Source organism: Tilletiopsis washingtonensis, assembly GCF_003144115.1.
Source record: "Tilletiopsis washingtonensis strain MCA 4186 unplaced genomic scaffold FA09scaffold_14, whole genome shotgun sequence".
NCBI lineage: Eukaryota > Fungi > Basidiomycota > Exobasidiomycetes > Entylomatales > Tilletiopsis > Tilletiopsis washingtonensis.
This window is the reverse complement of record NW_020312011.1, coordinates 507,941-534,290: the sequence shown is the minus strand read 5'-3', so window position 1 is coordinate 534,290 and position 26,350 is coordinate 507,941. Positions and strand designations below refer to the sequence as shown.

Sequence of the window (26,350 nt, the reverse complement as noted above, 5' to 3'; positions counted from 1 at the left end):
TCCCTCTCCTTCTCAGTGCGGGAAATGTCTGCGCGCCTCGACGCGCTCGAGGCGTCCATCAAGGGTGTCGTCAGTCTGTCGCACGACGAGACGTCGTAGCGTATGCTCCACCGGGCGGGCGCCGCGCGGGGGGAATTTTATACCAGATTCATGAGGAGGGCTCAGGCGGGAGAGAGAGGAGGCAGACGGATCCGCCGAGTGCATTACGTACAGATTGATCGAAGGGGCCGGCGGTATAAGAGCAGAAGGGCAAGGCAGTGCGTCACCGAGCGGCGGCAGAGCGAGAGTCAGAGGAGCAGGGAGTCGAGGAGGGGCCATGAGGGGCTACAGATGGTGAAGATGCGACGGACGGACGGGCGGGCGGGCGGACGGGCAGACAGACGATGGCGGTCTCTCCTTAGGCCTCGCGACGCGTCACCTTGAGCACGTACGGCACCGACGGATGCGTGACGGAGTTGAGATATGTGAGGGGCCATTCGGCGGCTAAGCGGAGGGCAGCGAGGTGTGTCAGCACGATGGTGGGGGCCTCACGAGACGAGAGGCGGCGGCGGCGGCGCACGTCGACCGTGCCGCGCGCAGGAGCACGAAAGCAAAGTCGGGCACTCACTCTGGCCCTCGGCCTTGGAGGCCCAGTGGAAGTCGAACTGCGGCAGCGTGGCGGCGATGAGCGCCAGGCCCTCGTAGTTGGCGAGGTTCATGCCCAGGCACAGCCGCGGGCCGCCCTAAGAAACAACATGGCTCAGCAAAAGGGGCCACGCAAAAAGAAAAAAAGCATGGGCGAGGCCTCGTTCGACTCACGTTGAAGACGTGGTACTTCCACTGCGAGTGCTGCACGTACGTCCACTTGCCCTCTGTGTCGCGCTCGAGGAAGCGCAGCGGATTGTACTCTGCCGCATCCTCGCCCCACACGGCCGGCAGGCGGTTCATGACCCAGTCGCTCCAGCCGACCTTTTCGCCCTTGAAGACGGGAATCGACGGCAGGTTGTCCGGGTTGGGGCCCTGCGGCACAATGACATCGTCGGCCACCACCTCCTTGCCGTTCTTGGGCACGGCAGGATGCAGGCGGATCGCCTCGCTCCAGCAGGCCAGCGTGTAAGGCAGCATCTTGACCTGCTCGTACTCGAGCCGAATGCCTCCTTCGGGCGCGCCAAACGCCTCGGCCAGCTCGGCGCGGATTACGGCGAGATGCTGCGGATTGGCGAGCAGCTCAAAGAAGAACCACGAGAGACTCTGCGCCGTCGTGTCGCGCCCGGCGATGATGAAGTTCATCACCACCACGAGCAGCTCCTCGGGGTCGCTCGTGAGGTCCATAAAGAGGCCTGAGAGGGGGCGTGAGCGGCGAATGCGTGAGAGGTGAGGCGTAAGTCCTTTCACTCACCGAGCAGATCGGCGCCGTCCTTCTTGTTGGCGCCCTTGCGGCTCTGCTCCGCGTCCGCCTCGCCGCTCTTCTTCTCCACCAAGGGCGCCTTCTCGCCGCCCTGCCGCTCTGCGATGCGTTCGCTGATGATGCCCATGCCAAAGTCGCGGATGACGCGGCAGGCAGTGCGCATCTCGCGGCCGTCGGCGCTGAAGCGCTCGATGAACTGCCAGGCGGGCGTGACGAAGCGCTTGTTGATGATGCCCTGTGCGCCGTCAAACGCCATGGCGAAGGGCACCGGCTTCTCCAGACTGGCCGGGTCGGGCGAGAGGCAGTCGAGGTTGGCGCTGAAGGCCATCTTGGAGAAGGAGGAGAGCGTGTAGCGGAAGAAGAGCTCCGTCATGCACAGCTTGCCCGCGCCGCCGGGCGCAGAGAGATTCTCGAGCAGGCCGACGACGTCGTCGAGCTCGTGGTGCACGACGCTGCGGATCCACGTCGAGAAGGCCTTGCTGGAGAACATGTGACTCGCCTGCTTGCGCTGCTGCCGCCACACGTGCCCGTCGGCGACAAAGATGCCCGTCGTGCCGAGCAGGTCGCCGAAGCGCGAGCGGAACTGCTGCCCCTTGTCGTAGTTGGTAAAGTTCGCTGGGCGACGTGCGTGTGGGGTCAGCAAGCGTGGCAGCGATGCGGGCAAGTGCGGCAGAAGCACATCGGCGCAGCCAGCAGGGCCGCGGCGAGGCCAGTGTCGCACACCGCAGCGGCACGGCCATGCAGCGATGCAGCGCAGACGACGGCGCCGCGCCTCGCCCCATGCCACTCGGCCGTCCCACGGGCAACTGCATCGCACCGAGCCGCTTGCTCCGGCGCACTCACTCTTCTGCATGTACTCGATGTACTCGGGGCGGTTGAGCAGCATGACGCTGCCCGGCCCAAACACCGTCATGCGCCAGACGTGGTGCGGCGCATCCTGCGTGAGCTTGAGGAAGCGCTCGAACTGCTGCGCCGTGCCGAGGCGCACGACGTTGATGGTGTTTCCCAGAATGGGCCAGGTGTTGGGCACCGCATACACCTGTGGCCGCAGCCGCGCAGAGACGGTGCCGGGCACGCGGTCCGGGTAGCGCAGGGCGAGGTAGAGGAGGTAGAGCAGCACGGCGGGCAGCACGTAGCCCGTGCGTGCCACGACGGCCTGCGCCAGCGCACGCGCGTCGTCGAGCAGCGCGTCAGACATAAGGATAGGGCTTGATGTGGGATGGTGGTGGTGAGAGGCGAAGAGAGGTGGGACAGATCGGGCTCGGCTATTGGCACTGAGGCGCGTGCCAAAGTGGAGAGCAGCGCGCCGCGTCCCCGCACCGCCATCTGCTGCACCTGCTGGGCGGCCACGCCGCTGCGCTCGGAAGTGCCGCTCCGTCAGCGCAGCATGGCCGCAAGCCCGCAAGCCTTGGGCTCAGCCTCGCAGCGGCAGCGGCACCTGCGCAAAGGCGCGTAGCGGCGGCCGGCGCTCGCTCGCAAGCGGCGTGCGCAAGCGAGAGGCGAGCGGGAACCCTGCAGCGCGCAGCTGGCGGCGCCTTTCAGCTGGCTGCCGCACGCGGAAGACGGGCAGCGCCGCAAGAGGCGAGAGCGGCACGGCGCCTGCACCGAGAGAGAGAGAGGGGGCGCCGCTGCGCGTTGACGCTTCCCCGCACCTCAAGCACACCGCCCGAGGCTGCGGCGCCGCCTCGGGCACCTCGCCGAGGCAGAGGGCATGCAGCAGCAGCTGGCACTGCGTACTTTTTCCGAGCAGGCCTCCTCCGCAGGCCCAGACGTCCAGCTCCGCGGCTGTTGCGCAGCGCTGCGCTGCACATCCAGATTCAGACACGCCCACGCCGCCAGCCGCCCGCCGCATGACGGCTCGCAACTCGGCCTTCGGACATCTGTCAAGCGACGACGACGACGTCGAGGCGACGGCGTGGAGGTGCGCCTCGCTCGCCGCTGCTTCCCACGCGCAAGGCACGGCGAGGCTGCGGCTGCTGCTGCTGGCCCCTCGCCGCGGCCGTGAGTCGACGCTGGTGCCCACCGAGAATGACGCCTCCGTTCGCGCAGACGCCTCCGTCCCACGCCACCATGGGCTGCTCACTTGTCTCCCGACGCACAGCTGCAGCCGGCGCTCACAAGAGTGCCACATGTCCGGCGGGACGATTCTGCAGCAAGCTTGGCATGAGGTGTGCGCTCGTTGTGCTCTGCCCGCGCACGGCCCGGCCGGCGGGCATGTGTCGAGCGCGTGGACAGAGGTCAAGTCTGCAGAAGAGCTCGGCCGCGACGAGGTCTCGAGGTGCCAAGTGGGAGCAGGGGAGACACGAGCGTCGTGGAGACTCAAGCCACCGTGCACCGCATGCCGCACGAGCTGTCTCCTCGAGGCGCATTACAGCGTCGACTCAGTGGCTCTTGCGGCTTCGGCAGAAGCGACGGGGCCTTGATTCGCTTTGCGCAAGCTCGCCACGGCGCCTTACAGAAGCAGTGGAGGTAGCTCGCCGCTGCCTCGGCTCATGGAGTCAGGACGCTTCAGCTCTCCAGCACCTGCAAGCTGCTGCGGGGAGCGTGACTCTACGGAGCAGCGCTCGCTTTGCCGGAGCAGCGGCCCGAGCGCGCTCGCGCCCCAGGGCCTCGAGCTTGCCAGGCCCCACGCACCGTGCGAGGCAAGAGCCCGCTTGCTCTCCATGCGTACAACAGAGACAAGCGCGGTGCGGGCGTCGCCGACCCGAGAGTCCGCTTGATGAGGCCGCTCGCCGCTCGAGCCTCCTGAAGCAACCCGTACCGGGCACCACGACACCCTGGGTGCAGCCGACGGCGGCTCCGCTCGCGCTCGTGCTCTTGCGGCGGCTCATGAGCCCGAGCCTCTTGTGTGACGTCGTTGCGCTGCTCTGGTGTGTCCTGCTTCATCTCGGCCTCTTACCTAGCTTCCACGCAAGAGCTCGTTCGTCATTTCGCGCACGAGCGCTCCGTGAGGCCCCACGAGCTTTCCAAGGCCCGCAGGCCGTTGCTCCGTGAGGGCGATGCTGCGGCCTGGCCCCACTTCGGCTGATAGCGCAAGGCACATCGGGCCGCCACGGCCGGAGAGTGGATCCGCAAGCAGCGCCGGCCTGCAGCGTCCTCCTTCAGCCGCCGCCCCTCCTCATCAACTATGGAGCTAAACGGCCGGTCGAGCCCCTGGGCGTGCGTCGTCAACGACCAGACGCGCGCGCACGCCCTGCAGCTAAGCGAGATGTGCCTCAAGACCGCTTCAAAGCCGCACCTTGACCAAATGAGGGGTACATTGCGTCAGGCCGGAGCCGGCGATGGTGCCTCGCTTGGCGGCCTCGCGCGATCGTCTGATTCTTCATCCGTCGCCGCCACATAAGGGGCGACGTGCGGCCGTCCCTTCTCACACCGTCCCTCCCCTTCCCGGATCCCTTACCGTACATCATGCCTCTCCCACGTACAGTACGCCTCACGCTGCTTGCGGCGGTGCTCATCGTGCTCGCCAGCGAGTTCGCGGGCGCGGCGCCGGCTGTCGATGAGCTGGTGCTGCCGCTGCTCTCGCGCCAGGCGGCGACGGCGGGCAACAACACGTGAGCACCGAGCGGGGCTCTCTTCGTGATGCCTTGCTCACGTCTCGCACAGCAACATCGACGGCGCCACCAACGGCGGCTCAGCGTCGGCCAACGACGCCGCCGCCGCCGCCGGCAGCTCCATCGACACGGGCTCCGGCGGCGCACGCTCCTCGCCCACGACGCAGGACGGCTTTGTGCGCCTGCTCTCCGGCGTCTTCTTCGGCGCGCTGCTCGACCTCATCTGCACCGGCGCCTTCGTCACGGGCTGCTGGGTGTACTTTGAACGCTTCGGCGCCCGCGGCTCGGACCGCGTGCTGCTGCAGATGGCCGTGGCTCTGATGGCGGTGCTCTCGATGCTCAATGCGGCGGGCCTCATTCACCGTCTCTATGCGTGAGTGGGCATCGGCACAACGCACAGGGCGTCAGACTCACACGCTGCTTCGCACAGATTGCACGTCGTCAGTGGCCGCATGAACACGCCGCATCTGCCGTGCTCTGCTGACCCTTCCCTATTCCTCTCACGCACCAGGCGAACTTCGGTGAGGCGGCTTGCTGCATCTTGGCACGCCGACCTGAGCTGACCATGCTCGGCAGGGGCCTTTACGTTCCCGCTGCTCACCGTCGGCTGGGAGATCAGCATGAACTACACCATCGCGGCCATCATGGCGGCCATCTCGTGCGTTGCCTTGCCGACGATACGCGCTCTAGCCGCTGACGAGTGCCCGTCCACACCCAGCCAATCCTACTTCACCCACCGTTCGGCCCGGGCTATGCGACGCCCGCTGCTGGTGTACATCCCCGCCGGCATCCTCATCGCGTACAGTAAGTCTCCGTGCCGTGCTCATCGCGCATCCATGCTGACAAGCTCTCGCAGCACTAGCCGGCGGCGTGGCGTCGAGCGCGCTCATCATCAAGTCCGGCTCCGCCGCCAACGTCAAGGGCAGTGCGCTGCAGTCGTGGCAGCCGCACAGTGCGCCGTGGCAGTGGAGCGTCGTCTTCACCACCTGGCTCGTCTCGTGCACCGCCGTCGATCTCGGCCTCTTCTTCGTGCTCGCCTCGCAGCTCGGCAGCATGAAGAGTCCGTCGTACCACACGCGCCATGCGATTGCGCGCCTGCTGCTGCTCAGCTTCGTGAGTGCGGACGTCGACAGCATGGAGCTGCGATGCCATGCAGCCACTGACGCCCCACCCCCGTGCAGGAGACGTGTCTGCTCACCACGGGCTTCTCGCTGGCGTCGATGATCCTCATGCTGCGCTTGCCGTCCGACTTTTTCTACCAAATCACCGTGCTGCCCATCGGCATCGTCTACGGCGGCTCCATGCTCGTCACGCTGCTCTCTCGTCCTTCCATCGCGCGCGAGCTGGCGATCAGCGAGACGGCCGGCCCGGAGCGCCGCTGCATCGACACGGCGGCGGCGAGCACTGCGGCGCCGGCATCGCTGGCCAAGCCGCTCGTGAAGATCATGCTGAAGAAGGAACAGCGCCGGCAGCGCCAGCTCGGCGAACTCTCGGTGCACATGACGACCGAGGTGCATCAGACCAAGAGCAACGCCGAGGACCTGCCGTCGTGCCTGCTCGACCACATCATCCACGAGGAGGAAGGCTATGCACTGCCCTCGCGCGTCGTCGAGCGCAAGGGCAGCGCCTCGTCCACCGGCACCACGCGTCTCGACCACTACGTCGACGCCGAGAAGCAGGACGCCGACAGCGACGAGGCGGCAGAGGCGTACGCCAAGGTGGCCGACTCACGCTCGATTCGCAGCGCCATGCCTCCCTTTGCGCCGTCATTCGAGGTGCGCGACGACGACGAGGACGACGAGGCGCCGCTGGCCGAGCCGGAGCCGGTGCACCCGTACAGCGCCCGCCTGCCGCCGCCGCCGCCGTCGTCGGATGGCCGCCGCTGGGCTCGGACGCCGCGTGGACGCGTGGTGCCGTCGCTCGAGCCGTAGGGAGTCCCTCGTGCCCTGGGCCCCTCGCCGAGGATCCCTACCTCTGTATCTTTATCCCTTCACTGTCCTTCACTCTGCGCCTGTGTGCCCACTGTCCTGAATATGTATCGCTTTGTTCATGCATGCGCGGCAGGAGAGGTGATTGGGCTTCGCGAGTGAGGCGACGGATGGTGATGATGGAGGGAAGCAAGACGCCGCCGCTCGGGCGTGGACGGGCTCAGCGCCCGGCGCACGGCAGCTGCAGCCCTTCGAAGGCGCAAGCGCACCGCTCGAGCACGCACGTTCGCCCTCTTGGCCTGCAGCTGCAGGAGCGTTTCTGGGTGCACCTGCACGCTGCGCACTTTCAAATTCAGCCGTGTCCCTGGGGGCGTTGAGTGGGGACAGCGTGTGCTCCACCAGCCGCAGGCAGCCCTCTTCCTGCCACCATCCTCAAGCACCCGAGGCGCTCAGGCAGGCTCGAGCCAGCGCCCTTCCAGCCGCCAGCGATGCCCCTTCCGCAGACGCGCGATGCGCCGCAGCTGCGGCTGCAGCAGCGCAGCCTGACGGCACGCGTCGCCGAGACGCTGCGCCACTTCGCGCCGCTCGGCTTCATCTCCTTTGGCGGTGAGCGCTCAGCGAGAGGCGCGAGCGCAGGCAGAGGCGGCGTGCGGATGCTGACCGACGATGCACAGGGCCGGGCGTGCACGTCGTGCTGCTGCGGTGAGAGCGAGGGCCGGCGCGGTCGAGGCGCTCTGCTGCTGCTGCTGCTGCGCTGGCTCACCACCACCCACACGCCTCACAGGCGCCGCTTCGTCGATGAGCTCAAGTGGGTCTCGTCGGCGACGTTCAACGACCTGCTCTCCCTCGGCAAGTGCGTCTGCTGCTCCCATCGTCGTCGAAGCTCGCCTCGCCGGCTGACTTCCGAGCCAGTGCGCTGCCCGGTCCTGGCTCGACCCAGCTGGCGTTCAGCATTGCCCTCGTGCGCAACGGCACCGTGGCGGGTCTGCTGGCCTTTTGCCTCTGGTCCTTTCCCGCCGCGATCGGCATGACTGCGCTCGGTGGGTGGCGCATCGCGGCTTCACCCGACTTTGGCACTCACCGCAGTCCTGCCTTGCAGCGGCCGGCGTGCGCTCGCTGCCCGAGTCGCTGCCGCCCTCTGTGCTCTCGACGCTCTCGGGCGTCAATGCTGCGGCGGTGGGCATGATCGCGCTGGCCGCGTACCAGCTCGCACTCAGCAGCATCACCGACGGCGCCACACAGCTCGTATTTCTCGGCACGGCCGCGCTGAGCCTGCTGCACAGCGCCAGCTGGGTGAGTGTGGGCGGCGGAGAGAGCTCGAGAGGCAGTCTGCCACCTTCTGGTTGCTGATGCTGGTGCCAGGTGTATCCCGCCTGCGTGCTCAGCGGCGGCCTCCTCCTGTTGCTGTGGGACTACCGCGGTGCCGTCTTGAGCTCCAGCGCCGCCGAGCAGCAGCCGCTGTTGTCCGCTGCCCACGGCTCGCTCGAAGAGCAGGCCGAGGCGGCCGAGGAAGAGGAGCACCTCATGACGCTGCCGCCCAAGTGGGGCCTGGCGCTCGTGGCCGTCTTCGTCGCCAGCGTGCTGGCCGTCGCCGTCGTGCGCAGCCGGCCCATGGGCGTGCTCGCCGAGGTCTTCACGAGCATGTTCACGGCCGGCACGATCATCTTTGGCGGAGGTAAGTGGATGCTGCGGCAGGAGAGCGCTAAGGCCAGCCGTGAGCTGAACAGCGTGTCCGGCATCGTCAGGGCCCGTCGTCATTCCGCTGCTGCGCGGCTACATGGTCTCCACCTCTCTCGTCTCCTCGCGCGACTTTCTCCTCGGCTTTGCGCTGCTGCAGTCCTTCCCCGGCCCCAACTTTGCCTTTTCCTGCTTTCTCGGCGGGCTCGCCATCTCGGCGCGCCTCGGCAGCGCCTGCCTGCCGCTCGGCAGTGCGCTGGCGTTCGTCGGCATCTTCTACCCGGGCATCCTGCTCAAGCTGGCGCTGCTGCCGGCGTACAAGAGCTGGAAGTCGCTGCGCGCCGTCAAGAGCATGCTGCGCGGCCTGGCGCCGGCGGCGTCCGGCCTCGTGCTCGCGGCTGTGTGGCAGCTTTTCCAAGGTGAGTGCTGCGCCGCGCTGTGCTGTGTCTCCACCTGAGGCTGATCATCCACTTGCAGTCGGCAACCTGCACGCCTCGCCCGGCGGCCACACCGAGTCCGGCTCGCTGGCCAGCCACCCGTTCTGGCCCATCGTGGCGGCGTTCGCCTTTGTGCTCGTCAAGGACTGGCGCATGCCGCCGTGGCTCGTCGTGGCGCTCGGCGCCGCGGCGGGCGCGCTCAAGTGGAAGGTGCAGCAGCTCGCATGAGAGGTGACGACGCCCGAGGTGCAGATGCGGCGCGGTGGCGGTGACGCCCCCCAGCTGGATAGTTGCAAGGAGACGGCAAGGAGACGGGAGAAGCAATCTAGACGCTCAGTGGCAGCGGAAGAGGAGGCCAGGGGGAGAGGAGGGCGCATCACGTGCACGGCACGCGAGGAGCGCCGCTTGACAGATGCAGGCACACGGCCGAAGCGCGCGCGGCGGCGGCAGAACAACACCGCCGCCGCCGCCGCCTCGGGCTCCTTTCAGCGCCCGCTGCACGCACGCCCGCAGCCTGCGCCATGAGCCTATCCTGCGTCTGCAGCAGCTGCAGCACCGCCAGCGGCTCCTTCTGCGTCTCTTCTCAGCTCACACAACAGCCGAGCTGAGCTTGCTTTGATGTTTGTACGGGAGGGGAAGCCACACGGCACAAGGCAGCCTGAACGTCCGACTGCTTCCGTGCCAGGCCCGCCGTTACAGTTAGGCGCGGCCGCGCGGACCCCCTCGCCTGGGCGCGCCGTTTTAGCGTGGCGCGCGCTGCTGCGTGTGAGGCGCCGCGGCCGTGCCTGTGCTGCCGCTGCCGCCGCTCTTGCCGCGCTGTTGTCTGGCCGCCCTCTTGCCCTCTCACACTCACAGCTCATCCCCGACCCTCTCGCCGAGCACACACGCTCGTCGTCCGCGCAGCCCACTCCGGCGACCGCGGCTCTCACGCCTGCACCGGCCTCTGCGCTTCTGTCTCCCTGCCGGCGCGGCCTGTGAGTGGTGCGAGGCGCAGGCGGCGCACGGCACTCTGCGTGCTCCGCGCCCACTCTCTTCTGACCTTTTCTCTCTCTCTCTCGCCAGGCCGCAAGCCGGCAATGTCGTTCTCTCACGACGCCACCTTCGACGCGGGCCCGCCGTCGCCGTCGCCCGCGTCGCGTACGTCGCTCGGCGGCGAGCTGGCCTTCAAGCCGCCATCGCGCCCCGGCTCGTCGCTGCGGCGCGGCGTGCGCAAGTCAGCCGCCGACCTCGGCGCCAATGCCAGTGCCGCATCGCCGCCGCCGCCGCTGCCGCGCTCCAGCACGGCGCAGCAGCTCGGCAACGGCCCGCTGGGCAGCGCCGACCAGAACGCGCTGAGCCGCACCAGCTCGCACTCGTCCATGTCCGAGGACTCGGAGCTCGAGGCGTCGGGCACGGCCATGGCGCCGCCCGAGTCGCCGACCAAGCCGCGCTCCTCCTTCCTGCGCTCCTCGCTCGGTGCCGGTGCGGCATCGGGCACGCCGGGCCGCGGCGAGATGGGCCCGCCGCCCGTGCCGACGCCGCGCCAGACGGACCGGCGAGCGCGCAACGCGGCGGCGCCGGCGGGCAACGGCGACGCGAGCCTTGTCAATGAGCTGCAGGAGAATCTGGTCAAGGAGATCCGGCGTCTGCAGGGCCTGCTGCTGGAGCGCGACGGCGAGATCCGCAACCTGCGCGAGGCAAAGGAGGAGACGGAGAAGGAGCTCGGCAGCTGGAAGCCTCGCGCACTGGCGCTGATCCAGGCTGAGGGTGAGTGGCCCACGCGCGCCTGCTCCGCGGCGCTACGTGCTTACTGCGGCGGCGCACAGACAAGCTCAAGCAGGAGAACTGGGACCTGAACATTGCGGCGCAGCAGTTCGAAAGCGACCTGGCCGCGCAGACGGCGCTGCTGAAGAAGGCCGAGAACGAGCGCACGCGCGTCAACAAGGACCTGCTCAAGACGCGCGACCAGCTCGAGGCGCAGCGCGTGCAGTTCGAGGCCAATGCCGAGGAGCTGGAGAAGCTGCGCAGCATCCGCGAGACGGAGACGGCCGTGGCGCGCAAGGAGAAGGCGGGCATGGCGCGCGAGATGAGCGACCTCAACGCCCTGCTGAGCGCCGCGCGCACCGAGGCGCAGCGCGCGTCCGAGCGCGACAACCTCAGCCGCAGCCTCAGCCGCAGTCTGCTGAGCAACGACACGTCGCGCAATGACGACGACGACTTCAGCGGCGATGCCGCAGCGCGGAGGCGCGGCGGCTCGGCGGTGCCCGGCTCGCCAGGTGCGGCTCTGGACGGCGATGCGGGCGGGCACTCGCCGCTCGGCAAGCGTCTGGACAAGGACCGCGACCTGACGGACCTGCGCGCCAAGCTTGCGATGGCGCACAAGCGCACGGGCAAGGACTCGATGGAGAAGCGCCGCCTGCGCGAGCAGAACGCCGAGCTGCGCCTGCTGCTCACAAAGGCTGGCCTGAGCGCGCCGAGCGCGTCCGACGTCGAGAGCAGCGGCGACGAGGCAGAGCAGTGGGCCGACGAGCCCGACAGTCCCGCGGCGGGCCGTCTCGCCAAAATGCGCATGCCCAAGAGCAGCACGCGGCCGAACATCGCCAGCCGTCTGGGCCTCGGAGCGTCGCGCAGCTCCTCGATGGCCTTTGACGAGGAGGAGGCCGACGAGCAGGACGCAAGTCTGGAGGAGGCTTCCGACTCGGCCGCGCGCCGCGCCAGCCTCGATGGCGTGGATCCTGCGTTTGCGGGCGACGAGTACGCGTCGGCGCCCAAGTCGCGCCGACGTGCCGGACGCAAGACGCTCATGCAGGCCGACCTGGCTGGCAAGGGCAGCCCGCTCTCGCGCACGGCGTATTTGGCTGGCGAAGAGGCAGACCTGAGCTCGGAGCGCTCCTTCGAGGACGGCTCCGCCTCCGGTCACACCGAGCAGTGGGGCCACGCGCCCAGCAGCCGTCCCGCGTCCGTCAGCCTCGAGGGCGGCAACCTCGGCGCGGAGCTGGCCGGCCTCGGCGGCACAAGCATCGACCAGCCCGACACGCTCGCGGCGCTGCTTGGCGAGACGTCGCAGGGCGCGCTCGGACTAGAGCGCGAGCCCACGCTGGCTGCCGTCGATCACAAGGACACGCAGACCGAGGCGCAGCCCGACTTGCTCACGCCGCTCATCGCCGAGCGCGACGCCGCGCACGCCGAGCTGCAGCAGCGCGACCTGCAGCACCGCGCCGTGCTGGCAGAGCTCGAGCAGCGCGAGCAGCAGCACAGCACTGCTCTGGCAGAGCACGCTGCCGCGCTCTCGGCGCTGCACCTCGCGCATTCCGTCACCCTTGAGGAGCGCGACAGCGCGCACGCCCAGGCGCTCTCGACTCGCGACACGCAGCACCGGCGCGCGCTGGAGGAGCGCGCGGCTGAGCTCGCTGCTGCACTCGACAAACGCGACGAGGCGCACGATGCGGCCATGGCTGCGCGCAACGAGAGCCACGCCGGCGAGCTGCACAATGCGCTTGCGCAGCAGGCCCAGCAACACGACGCTGCAATTGGCGAGGCCCGCTCGCGGCACGCCCAGGCGCTCGCCGCTGAGGTCGCAAAGGGCGCCGCTGCGCTCACTGCCGCCGAGGTGCTGCACAAGAAGCTGTCTGCAGACCAGAGCACAGAGCACAAGCGTGTCATTGACCGTCTCGGTGCCGACCATGCCCGTGCGGTCGAGCGCCTTGGCGCAGACCATGCCGCCGAGCTGGCAGAGAAGGACACGGACCACGCCGGTGCGATCGAGGACCTGCAAATGTCCAACGATGCCTACGTGCGTGACCTCGAGACGGCGTTCAAAGTGACACTGCGCGAGAAGGACGATGCGATCAAGAAGAGCCGCGAGGAGGTCGAGGCGCTGCGCAGTCGCCTCTCGGCGCTCGAGGCCGAGCTTGCCCGCCTGCGTGCCGACGCCAAGACTGCTGCAGCTGCTGCTGCCACTGCCTCTGCGGCCACTGCACAGCTGAACGCCGCGCTGGCGGCAGCGCGCAGCGAGGCGGCAACCGAGACCAGCACGCTCAAGCGTGAGCTTGACGAGGCTCGCGCGGCGCTTGTTCAGGCGGAGCGCGACGACACCTTCGAGGATGCCACCGAGGTGCCGAGCGAGGAGGGCAAGCTGACTGGCGTGAACGGCGCGCGCAGCCTCCTTGCTCCGGCCATGGGCCGCAGCAGCACGCACTCGACGGCCGGCGAGACGGACGACATGCCACAGACGCCGGCAGACGAGGAGACAGACGGAGGCGTGCGCAAGGTGGTGCTTGCCGATTTGCGCGACACGTCCTCGCAGACAGATGACGACTCGTGGCAGCGCTATCAGGGCGCGCCTCGTGCCATGTCCAGCGTCTCTTCGGCCGCTACATTGCCTGCAGCAGGCGTGGTCATTCTTGGCTCTCACCCGAGCAACGCCGAGACTCTTCAGCCGTCCCGCGACTCGACATCGACGTTCGGTGGCCACCGCGACGGCTTGCCGCGGCCCGAGTCGCCAGCGCCCGTCATGTACACTGCGGGTGCCGTCAACCGCCAGCACGGCCTCGCGCCGAGCGGTCGCGTCTCGATGGACTCGACGCACTCATCGCGCTACACCGACGCCGAGGAGGCTGCGACGCTCGGCCGCGCGGGCCCGCCGGTCATGGCCGTGCCGCCGCCGCCGAGCATGCCGCCGCCGCCGACGCTGCCGCCGGTCGAGTCGAAGCGGACTGTCAAGTCGCGCCCCTCTGCCGCATCCAGCATGCTGGACGGCGCACCGGCGCGGCCGCTGTCGCCGCCGCCGCCGGAGCTCGTGGCGATGGCAGCGCATCGGCGCATCAGCACGCTGCAGGTGCCGCCTTCGTCGAGCGATGGACACGGCCGGCCCGCGAGCCGTCTCTCGACAGCCGCCATGCCGCCGCCGTCCTCGTACGTCTCGCCCGGCGCGCCGAGCCGGCAGCGCCCGTCTCTGTCGAGCCTGCGCGCCCGCACGATGTCTCAAGAGAACGGCCTGCCGATGAGCGCGGGGCGCGCGAGCGACGCCGCCAGCATCCACAGCGCACGCCAGAGCACAGCGTCTCGCCGCTCGCACGCGGCGGCGCTCGGCGGCGCACTGCATCTGCGCGGCGCCTCTGCCGCCTCGTTCGCCTCGGATGCCACGTCCGAGCTCAGCCGGCGCATGTCCTTTGCCTCGTCGCACGCCTCGGATGCGGCAGCTGACGGCGCGCAGGGCGGCGCGGCGGGCCTGACGCCGCCGAGCACCGACCCGATGGTCATCCACGCCATCACGCAGACCATGATCGGCGAGTATCTGCACAAGTACACGCGCCGCACGATGGGCCGCAGCGGCCACTCGGAGAAGCGGCACCGCCGCTACTTCTGGCTGCACCCGTACACGAATATGCTGTACTGGACGCTGTCTGATCCGGGCTCGCAGAACGTGCGCGAGGGCATGAGCAAGGGCGCCGTCATCGAGGGCGTGCGCGTCGTGGAGGACACGAACCCGAGCCCGGCCGGCCTCTACCACCTGTCGATTGTCGTCAAGACGCCGCAGCGCGACGTCAAGATCACTGCGCCGGACCGCGAGCGCCACGAGATGTGGCTCACGGCCTTCGACTTCCTCATCAGCAAGCGCAACTCGGCGTCTGCCGGCGCGGCCACCGCGGCCGTCGGCGCGCAGAGCGGCAGCGCCGACTTTGACCCCGACCGCACCATCTCGCCGCGCAAGGCCGGGCACGACCGCACGCGCACCGACGGCACCATCGGCAGCAAGCGCTTCCTGTCGCCGGCGCGCAGCATGGCCAGCCTGGCGCCGGGCCGCAAGCGCGACTCTGCGCCGGCGACCGAGTCGACGCCGCGGCGGCGCGGCGCCAGCATCGGCGCCTCGAGCACGCTCACGGGCAAGCGCCGCGACACTGCCGCGCACGAGTATCTGAAGCAGTGGGACAGCGTGCGCGGGCGGCCGATGAGCCCCACGGCCTCCATCGGCGGCGTCTCGACGTCGCGGCGCAGCGTGGCGGGCAGCGAGCGGCGCGTGGACCGCGCCACCTTTGAGCCCACGACGCCGCTGGACCCGCGCCTGCAGACGGCCGAGCAGATGCTCGAGGAGGACGAGGGCGAGAACTTCGACGGCCTCGAGAACGTGCGTGCCTGCTGCAACGGCGCCCACGACGTCGGCGACCTGGCGCACAAGAAGTACCAGTCGCAGATGTCAGCGCGCACGCGGCGCGGCAGCGTGCGCTCGCGCCACTCGCGCGCCAGCTCCGTGCTGCAGCCGGGCGGCGGCTCGGGCCGTGACTCGGCCTCGCTGCGTGCCATCAGTCCGCCGCCGCACCTGGCCACGCCGCAGCTCGGCGCCCTGAGCCTCAACGCGCCGCACCAGCGCTTCTCGAGCGGCCCGGACGGCAAGGCTGCCGCCGCTGCCGACGCGGAGCCGGGCTCGGCGCGCACGTCGAACAGCCTCGACTGGTTCAGCTCCAACGAGCAGCCGGCCAGCGGACGCACCACGCCGGCCGGCCTGGGCAGCACGTCGCCCACCGCCTCGACCTTCACCGACCGCATCTCCAAGATCCGCGCTGGCCGGCCCAGCGCCGGGCCGAGCGGCTCCGTGGCCAGATAGGCGTCGTCCGCAGAGCTCCATCCCCCCCCTTCCCTTCCGCCTAGAGGCCCCGTTGTCCCTGCGTCACCACGCGTGTGCCCCTTCTTCGCTGCGGTCCCCCGCCGGCCCGATCTGACCCCCATCTATAGCCTGACGTGTCGTCCTGCGCTCCCCTTTACCCCAGCTCCGCGGCCGAATTTAAGCATGCCATGTCACTTCGATGCTGATGCGCAGGAGCGAGAGCGCGGAGCGGGAAAGAGCGAGTGTGACTTGGCACGACTGCCGCCGGCACGAGGCGTGACGGACGAGAGGGAGAGGTGCGCGGCACGACGCCCTGCGTCAGGCTCTCGCACGAGTTTGCAGCGGCGCCGCTGTCTCGCACGAGCTGCTGACGGAGGCCAGGCTCCACAGAGCAGCCGTAGCGACGACACTCCCATGTGCGCTCGAGCGTGCCAGCCGCGCAGGAGCTGGAGGACGCCAAACGATGCAATGCGGTACCGCACGCGCGCCGCTCGAGTTGAGGAGGGGACGGCCTAGTGCATCGACCAACGTCGCCCGGACCTGCTCTGATATCCTGCAGACGCCATGCTGGCATGCTGCACGCTCGACTCTTCCTGCGTGCTGCGGCGCCACGGCGCTTTGATGCGTCGTGTGAACGCCCCCCTGACGTTTGCCCAGATCCACCTCGTCTCGCAAGTCGCGCGCGCGCTGCGAGCAAGCCAGCGCCGGGCATGACATCTTTGTTCGCCCTGGCTGCGCCACCGCAGGGCTCAATCAGCCCGCCACGCGCCCGAGCCTCGTTGCGCTCGGGTCGCACAGGCTTAGCTTCGCCGCAAGGGTCACGTCGTTGGTGCAGCACAGGCAGAGCACGGGACGAGGCCGACCGGCAAGGCGGCGCGGGCGGCACACAGTCAAAGGGTCTCTCGCACAGCCACAGCCCAAGCTGACGGCGAGCGTGCCGAGAGCGCGGCATTCGTGCACGTCCGCACTAGTCGGCCACGCACGAGCCGAACAGAAAGGATCGGCAAGCCAGGCTCGGGAAGGCCGAGAGGGGGCGTGTGCGGCGCGATCGTTCCTGCGACTCATTTCGCGCGGCTGGCGGCGGACTTGCGCCACGGCGCTGGCGTTGATGTGGGAGTCGGCGAGCTCGCGTATGGCTTGAAATGCTCAGCTCGAGCTAATGATCGGGTTCCGAGCGTCAGGCCCCGGGTGGAGAGCCGCACGCGCGACAGCGTGCGCGATTCCAAGTGCTGCCGGGTGTCGCAGCGAACCCCCCGCACGCGTGGGAGCAGCGTTGCCTGCCCACCGTTCTTGCTTCTCGCTCTGCGCGTCCGGCATCGACAAGATGAAGCAGTCACATGGAGCAGGGCCGAGTCTCTCGCAGCCCACCAGAAGAGGTCGAGCTCGGGGCAAGCTGTCGTGCGGCCGCTGGCTGGCGCACGGGTGTGCTGCAAGGCAGCGGAGCGAGCGGCCGTTTCGCATGCCGGCGCCTGCTCACGGCGGCGCGTCTCGCGGCGCGTCTGCTTTCCTCCATCACCACCTCATCTAGGCACCGCGCCACACACAAGACAAGCGAGCTCGCAGAGCGCCGGCCGACGCACGCCTTCCCGCAGCTGCAGCGGCGCACGATCATGCCGACGCCCGCCATGCAGTCATAGCGGCCGGCTCCAGGCTCTGCGCCAGGGCGTTGAAGCGTCTGCGGAGCGAGCGAAAGAAGCATCGATCGCCGCCAGCATACGCTCCTTGCGCGACCGTCAGCGCGCCAAGTCACGGCTCGTGCGGTCGCTGGAGATGCTGACTGCGAGCGCACTCCTGCTATCCTTCGCCCGTCCACGCGCGGACAGCAAAGCCGCCCTGAGTGGCGGACGCACGCGCTCGCGCAACCGTGCGTGGCTCAGCCGAGCGCGCTTCAGCACGGGCAGTGCGAGATCCAGCAGCAGCGATGATCGTCGGGCGCTCGGGCTCTGGATCCCAACGGCGGCCTCAGGACCGCGCTGCTTCCTGTCTCTGCAAGCCAGCGCCCGAGCCGCCGCAATCGCATGAAGAGCGACCTTCATCACGGGCTTCGCGACGTTTGAGCCTCTTCCCGGCGAGCGGGCGCCTGTTCTGCAGGTGGTTCCCGTAGCTCCGCTCCGGGCTAGCAAGCGTCAAGCCAGCATTCAGACGAAAGGCGCTGTGGCCGCCTCTCGCATGGCGACGACGAGGCACGGACAGGGGGGGCGTGTACTTTGCGCGCTCGTGTGCTCACTCCGGCACGCCAGGCTCCCATGCCTGCCGCTCATCAGCCGCTCCACGACACTCCGCCGCCTTCGCACCAGCATCCGCTCGACAGTGCGTATCTGCCCCTCACTCGCTTGTGACGCTGCCGCCGGCCCGCGTGTCCCTCTCGTCCCTCGCCCGTCCCCGGCAAACGCGCAGCCGTCCAGGCCAACAGTCCAGAGCGATTTCAGGCACCTCGTCGCAGCTGCCAGCCGCTGCAGCGACACGCCTCGCAGCAGAGCTCTTTCGAAGGCCGCTGCCTGTCTGAGTTCGCCGCCAAGGCTGGCGGAGGGCTGAAGCGCCCTCCTCCCGGCGCACCTCAGCCCTGACGCCGCCGTGCTGCGTGGCAAAGAAAGCGTTCGTCGCCGCGATCTCACTGCGCGCAAGAGCGTCGAGTGCCCCTCGGTCCCCATGCCGGGCAGCCAAGGCGAGGCGAGGCTGGCGCTGCAGCTGAAGCGCTGGACAAAGCAACGCCGCGAAGCCGGCCCAGCGCAAGCGGCAGCGCCTCGCGCGTGTTCGAAATTTGGCCGCACGCCGCCGCCGCGGGCTGCGGTGCCCAGCGCAAGCGCGTCAGCGCCGCGTCAGGGGCACCGCGGAGCCGCGCCGGCACGCCCCAGACGGGCAGGTCGGGCAAGGCCTCCCTCATCCCGATGGGGCCAGCCGAATGCACACTTGCTCTTCTGCGCAGCTGCCCGCTCTGCATGCTGCTACTGCACGGCCGCATGGCCGCAGCTGCGCAGGCTTGCATCGCTGCGCCCATCTGCAGCAGGCGCCACCTCCCGACCGGGCGAGGAGGAGAGCTCTCCTCTGCCGGCGTGGCAAGGCGCCGAGCCAGAGCAGCGCAGCCTCTCGACTGACAAGGCGCCTGCCGCCGGCAGCCGTCCTCTGTCCTGCTCCTCTCCGGCGTGCGCCAGCGAGCGGCCTTCGGTACCTGATCAGCCACTCGCAGCGCCTTGCGCGCTGGCCAGCAAGGCAGATCCTTCTTAAGCGCCGCCCGGCGCCAGCGTCTCCTCCTGATCCCGACACCTCTCGCCTCCACTCGGCCTCGTCCTCCGCACGCTCGCAACACGACGCCTCGCTCTCAACGACGACTGGCTTGCAACTCACCGCAAACGCCTCACGACATGGACATTCTCGGTGCGTCATATGCGCCCAAGAGCTGCGTCTCGCGCCTGACTTCCAGCTGCAGAGCTCGTACACGACGACCACCGGGCAGAGGCGCGGCCGTTCGAGTGTGCATTTCGCGGCTGCCCAAAGGCATTCAGCCGGTGAGTGCTGCGCTGCAGCGGCGAGTCAGCGTAGCGCTTGACAGACGCCCTCCTTTGTCGCCCTGTTCCCCTCTCCTCACCGTCATCGCGTGCACGTTTCAATCGCCGATCCGCCGGCCCGTCCCCGTTTTCCTTTGTCTGCACCATGGCCGCTATCAGCCGCTCGGACTTGGCACGGTGAGTCTCTGTGCCTTGTCATCGTCGCCGTTCGAGCTCCGCCTCGGGTTTGGGAGGAGCAGGTGCTGCACGAGGTCGGCGCACACCGTGTCACGCAACAAACAAAAGTGCGGAGCCGAGCGGTGACAGTTGCTGTCATGCCGAGCCACGACGGCCAGAGAGGGCTTGAGAGGGCTTGCAATGAGCCTGCAAGCCCTCTGCCGGCGAGCATTGCGCTCGTGTCATGCGAGCGTCTGTGCGGAGTGAGGACAAGAGCATCACGGACAACGCGTCTGCCGCCGCGTCGCGCGTGCCGCGTCGGTGTGCAGGCGCCAGGGGTCCTTGTCTTCCACGCTGCCTGCATCAGAAACGCTCCGCCGCTCGGCATCGTCCCGTCCGAGATCGGCCTCGGCGCATCCCTTCGCATATGCCCGCATGAGAGAAGCTAACTCGACACCCTTGCCTTGCCCTGCCTAGGCACAACCGCATCCATCTCAACGAGCGGCCCTTCAAGTGCTCGCACAAGAAGTGCGGCAAGACCTTCATTCAGCGCTCGGCACTGACGGTGCACGTCCGCGTCCACACTGGTGCGCATGATGGCATGCCATCACGCTCGGTGCCGGCTGATCCTCCTTCGCCCTTTAGGCGAGCGACCGCACCAATGCAATCTCTGCGACAAGGCGTTGTGAGTACTGGTCGCCGTCGGAGCGGCGTCGTGTGCACGCGCTGACAAGCACTACGCTGCCCCTAGTGCCGACTCTAGCTCGCTCGCTCGCCATCGCCGCATCCACACCGGCCGTCGTCCGTACCGCTGCCTTGTGCAGGTGAGCAATGACTCGGGCTGCTTGCTCTCCCGGGGGGTGCTGACGGGCATGCGGCAGGGCTGCGGCAAGAGCTACTGCCGCAAAATGACGCTCACCAAGCACACGCGCCGCGCCCACCCGCAGCTCGTCAGCTCGCACCGTCTCGAGCCGGGCGCGCGGGCACCCGTGGTCATGAGCAGCAACAGCTTCGTCGGCGGCGGCATCGTGCCGCACATGAGCGCCGTGCCCGTCATGCCGCTGCGTGCCGGCCGCTCCACTCGCAACTCGCGCCGCACCCTCGGCGAGGCCGACTTTGCCGCTGCCGCCCTGCTGCCGGGCATGGTCGGCGCGTTCGGCACCAACAACGCCGCTCCGCTCTTCGGCGCCGGCGCCATGCATCACGTCGTCGAGGCACAGCAGTACGTCCGGCGTCCGGGCGACGACCTCGACGACGACGACGACGACGACGACGACGATGACGACGATGACGACGACGCCGCTGACGAGGAAGACGGCGCGTACGCCGACAGCCGCGACAGCACGTCGTACAACGAGTCGGCGCTCACGAGCCAGCCGTCGTCGCGCTTCGGCGGCGACGACTCGATGGAGTGCGGGCAGAGCGTGGCGACGTCGAGCGAGGCGCACCACTTTGGCGCCGCCAGTCCGCTCTCCTTCCACGGCGGCGGCGGCGAGCTGCCGGCGCAGAGCATGCTGCTTGCGCAGCCGACGCCGCTGCAGCTGCAGCACCACGACGCGCAGCAGCTGCCGCAGCACGTCAACATGTTCGACAGCTTCGAGTCGCGCTCGCACTTCGAGCAGCAGATGCAGCTCAGCGCCGACAGTGCGCACTCGGCTGCCTCGCAGCACATGCACTACCACCACCACCACCAGCAGCCGGCCTTCCACGGCACGCACCAGGCGCACGTGCAGCAGGCGCAACAGCAGCAGCAGTACAAGCTCGAGCCGCACCTCGCCTCGCCGCGCACGCCGCGTCCCAGTGCTCGCCACTCGCCGAGCGACTTGCCCCACCCGGCCTACACCGGCGGCTCGAGCACGTCGACGCTGCAGAGCTCGGCGCCCAGCACGCCGACCAATTCGCACCTTGCGCTCGGCGGCGCCTTTGCTGCGGCGGCCCACACGCCCTTCTCGTCGCTCAGCGCCGGACCCTTCGGCCACGCCGCGCAGCCCGACATGCTCAAGTACGACCCGCACGGCGCATCGCAGCACCAGCAACAGCCGCTCATGACCTTCTCGCACACGTACGAGCCGCAGCAGTTCCACGACTTTGTCACGCACGCGCATCCGCCCTCGCACTTCTCCGCCGGCACTCTGTAGAGCGGGCATCGGACGCTCTTCCACCGCCCTCCCGCCGCGAGGCCAAGCCGACTGGAGCGGCTAGCTTCTGCGGCGCGCCTCCCAAGCATCGACTACCCTTCTTGAACACCCCTCAGCACACTCCGGCCTCGTCTAATCCTTGAAGCATCGCCATTCCCGCCTCGCGTCTCGAGCCTCGTCATTCCGCTCTTGCGTCCTGCGTCCACGCCTTCCGTCACCTCCGCGCTCGGCCGCGAGCCGGGCGCACACAAGCACGACCTTCTACGCCCCTTGCCCGTGCCTCACCAGCTGCTCGCCTTACGCTTCTCGCCCATCGTTCCCCTGTCCCGGCTTTCGCATGTCCCGCGCCTCCGTCGCTTCCTCCAAACCAGCTTGTCGAGAATGGGATGGCTTTTGACTTGACGGGAACGCTGTGCGGGGCTAGAGTACACGGTAACGTGAGAAAGGTGATGCAGGAGGCGGACGTGAGTGGCAGGCGGGTGTAGAGAGGCAGCGAGCGCGCAGAGGCTCAGTCAATCTGTGAGAAGGGACGTGAGCGCGCGCGGGGGGGCCGGCAGATGCAGCTTTGCGCCAAGCACGCACCGGGTCCGTGATGCCTTCTGGGCCGATGGAGAAGACGGCGTCGGCCTCGGGCAGGCACGGCGAGTCGGCAATGCGGCAGATGCGCTGCGTGCCGCGGCCCTTTCGGAACTGCAGTCTGAGGTGTTGCGCGCCCAATCGTCAGCATGGCCCGCCAGCAGGGTGGGGGAGAAGCGGCAGAGGGCCCCGCCGACGCACCGTGTTGTGCTGGCGTGCGCGACAATGTTGCCGCCAATCGGCTTCTTGTTGTCCGCGCCCGGATAGCCGGCGCCATCGACTTGCGCCACGACCTGGTTGGTGATGACGACGGCGACTCCAAACTCGTCGGCCAGGCGCATCAAGCTGCGCAAGAACTTGGCCAGATGGCCCTGCCGCGCGCTCAGCTCGCCGCGGCCCGCAAAGTCGGTGCGGTAGAGCGACGTGAGCGAGTCGACGATGAGCAGCGAGAAGCGCGACTCGGCCATCATGGCGGCGGCCTGCAGCAGCAGCTCCTGCTGGTGGTCGGCATTGTACGCCCGCGCGTACGCCACGTTGTCCAGCACCTCCTCGCCGTTGAGGCCGAAGCGCTCCGCCACTGCCAGCAGACGCACGGGACGCTGCGCGAGGCCCGTCGTCAGCAGCGTGAGCTGTGGGCGCCTGTCTCACGCGCTGCTCACGAAAGTGCCCTCCGTGTCGATGAAGAGACACTTGCCCTCGCCGCCGCCCATGTCTATTGGCAGCTGTGCGCACACGTCAGCCACGCGGCACCGAGTTGCGCCACGTCGCGCCCATGCCCGCCCGGTCTCACCTGGCATGTGACGGCGAGCGTGTGGCACAGCTGGCTCTTGCCCGTGCGGAACTCGCCGTAGAGCTCGGTGATGCTGCCCGTCTCCATGCCGCCGCCGAGGATGTTGTCGAGATTCTTGCTGCCCGTGCTGATCGACACGAGCTCCGTGCGGCGGTGGTGGTACTCTGTGGCGGTGGTGAAGCCCATGGGCACGAGCTTGGCCGCTGCGGAGAGGGCAGAGAGAGGCATGAGAAGGCAGCGAGCAGACGCATGCAGCACACCCGACACACTGACCCTCGGCGAGGATCTTGTCGGCCTTGGCCTCGGAGATGCCCTTGACGGTGAGCAGCGTCTTCTTGGGCGTAAAGGCGACGGCCTCGACGGTGTAGAAGCCGGCCTCTGCGAGCTTCTTGGTGTCCGAGGCCGAGATGCCGAACTCCTGCCAGCCGCGCCGCGCGCCAGTGAGCTGCTGCGCCGCCAGTGACATGCACGCGCACCAAGCGCCCGCCGCCTCACCTCGAGCTTCTGCACCAGCATGGGGCCGACCATGCCGTCCTCCTCGGCCTCGTCGTCGCCGCCGGCCGCGCGCTGGCTGGGCCGCTGCGACATGCTGCAGGCGCAGTGATGGAGTGTCGGAGCGGAGTGAGAGGTGAGAGTGGCGGAGTGAGGGCGCGAGCGAGGGGAAAGTGCGGCGGAGAGGGTGCTGCGCAGGAGGGGCGAGGTGGTGGCGGAAGGGTGGAGCAGCGCGCCGCCGCCGCGCGCCGCACCGCTCGAGTCCAACACCTGCGCCGCGAGCCGGCCGGGCACGGCGCCAGTGTGCGCCCGTTCCCACGCCCTCGTTTACGCGTCGACGCGCGTGTGCGGCGCGTGCGGCGGCCACGCCGGCCACGAGCCAGCGCAGGCGCGCCGTCGCCGTGCGTGGCGGCGGCTGCAGCTCGCAGTCGAGCCTCTCATATGCCTGGAGTCTGCGCCGCCGCGCGCCGGCGTGGAAGATGCGTGCCGCGTGCGTGCGCACGACGACGCCGCGCCTCATCTCCCGTCCACACACACCGCCGCGCACACCACACACCCCCCGCCCCGCCTCTGCCATGGCCGACGACGACATCACCGCCGCACAGGTGTCCAACGAGGTGCGTGCGCCTGTGCTGCGCTGCCACCTCCCTCTGGCTCACATGCGTCTCGCCTCGCCTGCCGGCAGGAGTACAAGAGTGCGTGCGGCCGGCGCTGAGCCGAGGCGAGGGCCATGCTCACGCGCCGCTGTCCGCAGTCTGGAAGAAGAATGCGCCCTTTCTCTACGACACCGTCGTCACGCATGCGCTCGAGTGGCCCAGTCTGACGTGCCAGTGGTTCCCCGACCGCGAGCGGTGAGCACGCAGAGGGGCAGCGGCGGCCTCGTCTCCCGGGCGCGCGCGCGCTGACGTCGGGGGCGCGAGCAACAGGCCGGCGGGCAAGGACTACACGCAGCACCGCCTGCTGCTCGGCACGCACACGAGCGGGCAGGACCAGAACTACCTGCAGATTGCGCAGGTGCAGCTGCCGAACCAGGATGTCGACGTCGACACGAAGAAGTACGACGAGGACCGCGGCGGTGAGGTTGCACAGAGGTTCTCTGCAGTCCCATGCAAGCGCAGATGGCTGATTCCTGCTGCGTGTGACCGTTTGCGCAGAGATCGGCTCGTACGGCGGTGCCTCGGCGCGCATCCAGATCCTCCAGAAGATCAACCACGACGGCGAGGTGAACCGCGCGCGCTACTGTCCGCAGAACTGCGACCTCATCGCCACGCGCACCGTCATGGGCCACACCTACGTCTTTGACCGCACAAAACACTCGCTCATGCCAAACGCCGACGGCAAGTGCCGCCCGGACATTGTGCTCAAGGGCCAGACGGGGGAAGGGTGAGTGCGCGCGGCGGCAGGGCAGGGGGCGCCAAAGGGACAGGGAGTAGCGGCAGGAGAGATGCCAGCGCCGAGGCGTTTGCTGGGCTGTAAAGAGTCTGACATCGGGCAACAGCTGGCGGCCCTCTGCCGTGCGTCACTGCAGCCCATGCTCACCTCGTCTCGCCGCAGCTACGGCCTGGCCTGGTCGCCCTTGAAGCAGGGCCACATCCTGGCGGCGTCGGAGGACCAGACGGTGTGCGAGTGGGATGTGAATCAGTACAAGAAGAGCGACAATGTCTTGGAGCCGCTGAAGACGTACAGAGGGCACACTGCCGTCGTCGAGGTGAGGTTTCGCGAGCAGCGCCAGGCAAAAGCGAGAAAGCGGGCACAGGCTGACGTGCCCCCCCCCCCCCCCCCCGGCGCGCAGGATGTTGCATGGCATGCGAGCCACGAGAGTCTGTTTGCGAGCGTGGGCGACGACAAGCTGCTGCTTCTGTGAGCGGCGGCGGCGGGGCCGAGGAATCCTGGCAGGCGGAGAGGCGTGCGCGGGGGGCTGACTAGGTAATTCCCTGCACCACCCCCCAGCTGGGACACGCGCGAGTCGGGCGACACGCCAAAGCATCGCGTCACGGCGCACGACGGCGAGATCAATGCCGTCGTCTTCAGCCCGGGCAACGAGTACCTGCTGTGCACGGGCTCGTCGGACAAGGTGAGTCGGGGCCCCCCGCGCGCGCGCGCGCGCGCGCGCGCGCTGTGGCGTGAAAAAGGCCGTCTGCTGATATAGCCTGGCCGCCAACCCAGACGGTGGGAGTGTGGGATCTGCGCAACACAAAGACGCGCCTGCACAGCCTCGAGGCACACACCGACGAGATCCTGCAGCTTGCCTGGTCGCCCCACAACGAGACAATGTGCGTATGGGGAGGGAGGCTGCAGAGTCTGTGGAGATGCCAGCTGGGGGGAAGCTGACAAGCCTTGCGGCCCCCTTTCCTTCCAGCCTGGCAAGCGCCGCGGCTGATCGGCGAGTCAATGTGTGGGACCTCTCGAAGATCGGCGAGGAACAGACGCCAGGTGCGTTTGAGGCCGGGCGGACGTTGAACCATCGTGTCTTTGCTGTCGCTTGTGTGTGTTGCTCATGACGTTGCCCCCCCCCTTGCACGCAGAGGACGCAGAGGACGGGCCGCCAGAACTGCTCTTCGTCCACGGCGGGCACACGGCGCGCACGACGGTGCGTTTTGCTGCACGAATTTCGGGGGGGGGGGGGGGGGCGGGACCGAGGGGCCTGTGTTGCGTGTGTGTGTGTGCTGACCCAGCCTCTCTTTTTCCCCTCAAACAACAACAACAACAACAGGACATCTGCTGGAGCCCGCAGGCCGAGTGGCACATGGCCACCGTCGCCGAGGACAATGTGCTGCACGTCTTCCGCCCCAGCGCCACGGCGCTCGGACAGGACGGCGAGGAGACCGACGAGGCGGAGCTCGAGTGAGGCGCGCCCCGCGCGCACACACACGTCTGCGGCGCCCCCTCGATGTGGCTCGCACACATCCAAGTATTACCCACTTTCAGCCTACGAGCATTTGCATAGCGTCACAGCGATGGAGCAATGGCCCCCCGCCTGGACTGGGGGGGGGGGGGGTGGAAGAGAGCAAGAGCGGGGTCTGAGAGAGCCTGCTGCTACGTCTGAGCTTGAAACGGGAGAGCGAAGCGGACAGCGTGGGGCGAACCGAGGTGGCGCGAGCCACGTATGGGCCAGGGGGGGAAGGA

The 26,350-nt window shown here is 68.7% G+C and overlaps 10 protein-coding genes across 10 annotated transcripts in view; 9 read left to right on the top strand and 1 right to left on the bottom strand.

Annotated features, from left to right (window-relative positions):
• FA09DRAFT_330826 (hypothetical protein) overlaps nucleotides 1-222 on the top strand; it is a gene marked incomplete at its 5' end in the record, with an annotated part of 822 nt that extends 600 nt beyond the window's left edge. The window contains one exon of the mRNA XM_025742756.1: nucleotides 17-222. Coding sequence (XP_025597473.1) covers nucleotides 17-99 — 83 coding nt within the window. The 3' untranslated portion in view covers nucleotides 100-222. The remainder of the gene's footprint in view (nucleotides 1-16) is intronic.
• An 86-nt stretch (nucleotides 223-308) lies between these two features.
• FA09DRAFT_330824 (cytochrome P450) lies at nucleotides 309-2,882 on the bottom strand. Its single transcript, XM_025742755.1, has 5 exons — nucleotides 2,231-2,882; nucleotides 1,379-2,002; nucleotides 799-1,319; nucleotides 608-722; nucleotides 309-483 (listed from the first exon to the last, which is right to left on the bottom strand). The coding sequence occupies exons 1-5, from the start codon at nucleotides 2,583-2,585 to the stop codon at nucleotides 398-400; spliced, it is 1,701 nt and encodes a 566-aa protein (XP_025597472.1). The 5' UTR covers nucleotides 2,586-2,882; the 3' UTR covers nucleotides 309-397.
• Nucleotides 2,883-3,307: 425 nt separating this feature from the next.
• Nucleotides 3,308-4,634, top strand: FA09DRAFT_64266 (hypothetical protein). The gene has a single exon (XM_025745762.1). It carries the CDS (start codon nucleotides 3,416-3,418, stop codon nucleotides 4,379-4,381), a length of 966 nt encoding a protein of 321 aa, XP_025597471.1. The 5' UTR covers nucleotides 3,308-3,415; the 3' UTR covers nucleotides 4,382-4,634.
• Nucleotides 4,635-4,968: 334 nt separating this feature from the next.
• FA09DRAFT_64278 (hypothetical protein) lies at nucleotides 4,969-6,907 on the top strand. The gene is made up of 7 exons (XM_025745763.1): nucleotides 4,969-5,314; nucleotides 5,372-5,381; nucleotides 5,453-5,462; nucleotides 5,518-5,599; nucleotides 5,660-5,745; nucleotides 5,798-6,054; nucleotides 6,123-6,907. Exons 1-7 carry the CDS (start codon nucleotides 5,247-5,249, stop codon nucleotides 6,870-6,872), a joined length of 1,263 nt encoding a protein of 420 aa, XP_025597470.1. The 5' UTR covers nucleotides 4,969-5,246; the 3' UTR covers nucleotides 6,873-6,907.
• A 315-nt stretch (nucleotides 6,908-7,222) lies between these two features.
• On the top strand, nucleotides 7,223-9,639 carry FA09DRAFT_330822 (chromate transporter). Its single transcript, XM_025742754.1, has 8 exons — nucleotides 7,223-7,475; nucleotides 7,544-7,571; nucleotides 7,654-7,722; nucleotides 7,782-7,909; nucleotides 7,969-8,162; nucleotides 8,232-8,544; nucleotides 8,615-8,965; nucleotides 9,024-9,639. Exons 1-8 carry the CDS (start codon nucleotides 7,358-7,360, stop codon nucleotides 9,209-9,211), a joined length of 1,389 nt encoding a protein of 462 aa, XP_025597469.1. The 5' UTR covers nucleotides 7,223-7,357; the 3' UTR covers nucleotides 9,212-9,639.
• Nucleotides 9,640-9,880: 241 nt separating this feature from the next.
• Nucleotides 9,881-15,761, top strand: FA09DRAFT_361467 (hypothetical protein). The gene is made up of 3 exons (XM_025745360.1): nucleotides 9,881-9,957; nucleotides 10,046-10,729; nucleotides 10,789-15,761. Exons 2-3 carry the CDS (start codon nucleotides 10,060-10,062, stop codon nucleotides 15,564-15,566), a joined length of 5,448 nt encoding a protein of 1,815 aa, XP_025597468.1. The 5' UTR covers nucleotides 9,881-9,957; nucleotides 10,046-10,059; the 3' UTR covers nucleotides 15,567-15,761.
• Nucleotides 15,762-17,902: 2,141 nt separating this feature from the next.
• FA09DRAFT_64124 (hypothetical protein) lies at nucleotides 17,903-18,849 on the top strand. The gene has a single exon (XM_025745759.1). It carries the CDS (start codon nucleotides 18,216-18,218, stop codon nucleotides 18,789-18,791), a length of 576 nt encoding a protein of 191 aa, XP_025597467.1. The 5' UTR covers nucleotides 17,903-18,215; the 3' UTR covers nucleotides 18,792-18,849.
• FA09DRAFT_64125 (hypothetical protein) lies at nucleotides 18,850-21,733 on the top strand. The gene is made up of 7 exons (XM_025745760.1): nucleotides 18,850-18,941; nucleotides 18,994-19,072; nucleotides 19,232-19,249; nucleotides 19,706-19,815; nucleotides 19,874-19,913; nucleotides 19,980-20,052; nucleotides 20,110-21,733. Exons 1-7 carry the CDS (start codon nucleotides 18,929-18,931, stop codon nucleotides 21,364-21,366), a joined length of 1,590 nt encoding a protein of 529 aa, XP_025597466.1. The 5' UTR covers nucleotides 18,850-18,928; the 3' UTR covers nucleotides 21,367-21,733.
• FA09DRAFT_64151 (hypothetical protein) lies at nucleotides 21,730-22,994 on the top strand. Its single transcript, XM_025745761.1, has one exon. The coding sequence runs from the start codon at nucleotides 22,092-22,094 to the stop codon at nucleotides 22,791-22,793; it is 702 nt and encodes a 233-aa protein (XP_025597465.1). The 5' UTR covers nucleotides 21,730-22,091; the 3' UTR covers nucleotides 22,794-22,994.
• A 727-nt stretch (nucleotides 22,995-23,721) lies between these two features.
• FA09DRAFT_343697 (putative chromatin assembly factor 1 subunit C) lies at nucleotides 23,722-26,072 on the top strand (the record flags this gene model as incomplete). The annotated part of the gene is made up of 12 exons (XM_025744613.1): nucleotides 23,722-23,841; nucleotides 23,910-23,919; nucleotides 23,979-24,075; nucleotides 24,151-24,299; nucleotides 24,379-24,607; nucleotides 24,779-24,932; nucleotides 25,017-25,084; nucleotides 25,175-25,298; nucleotides 25,391-25,497; nucleotides 25,584-25,657; nucleotides 25,750-25,814; nucleotides 25,938-26,072. Exons 1-12 carry the CDS (start codon nucleotides 23,800-23,802, stop codon nucleotides 26,070-26,072), a joined length of 1,254 nt encoding a protein of 417 aa, XP_025597464.1. The 5' UTR covers nucleotides 23,722-23,799.
• Nucleotides 26,073-26,350: the final 278 nt, after the last annotated feature.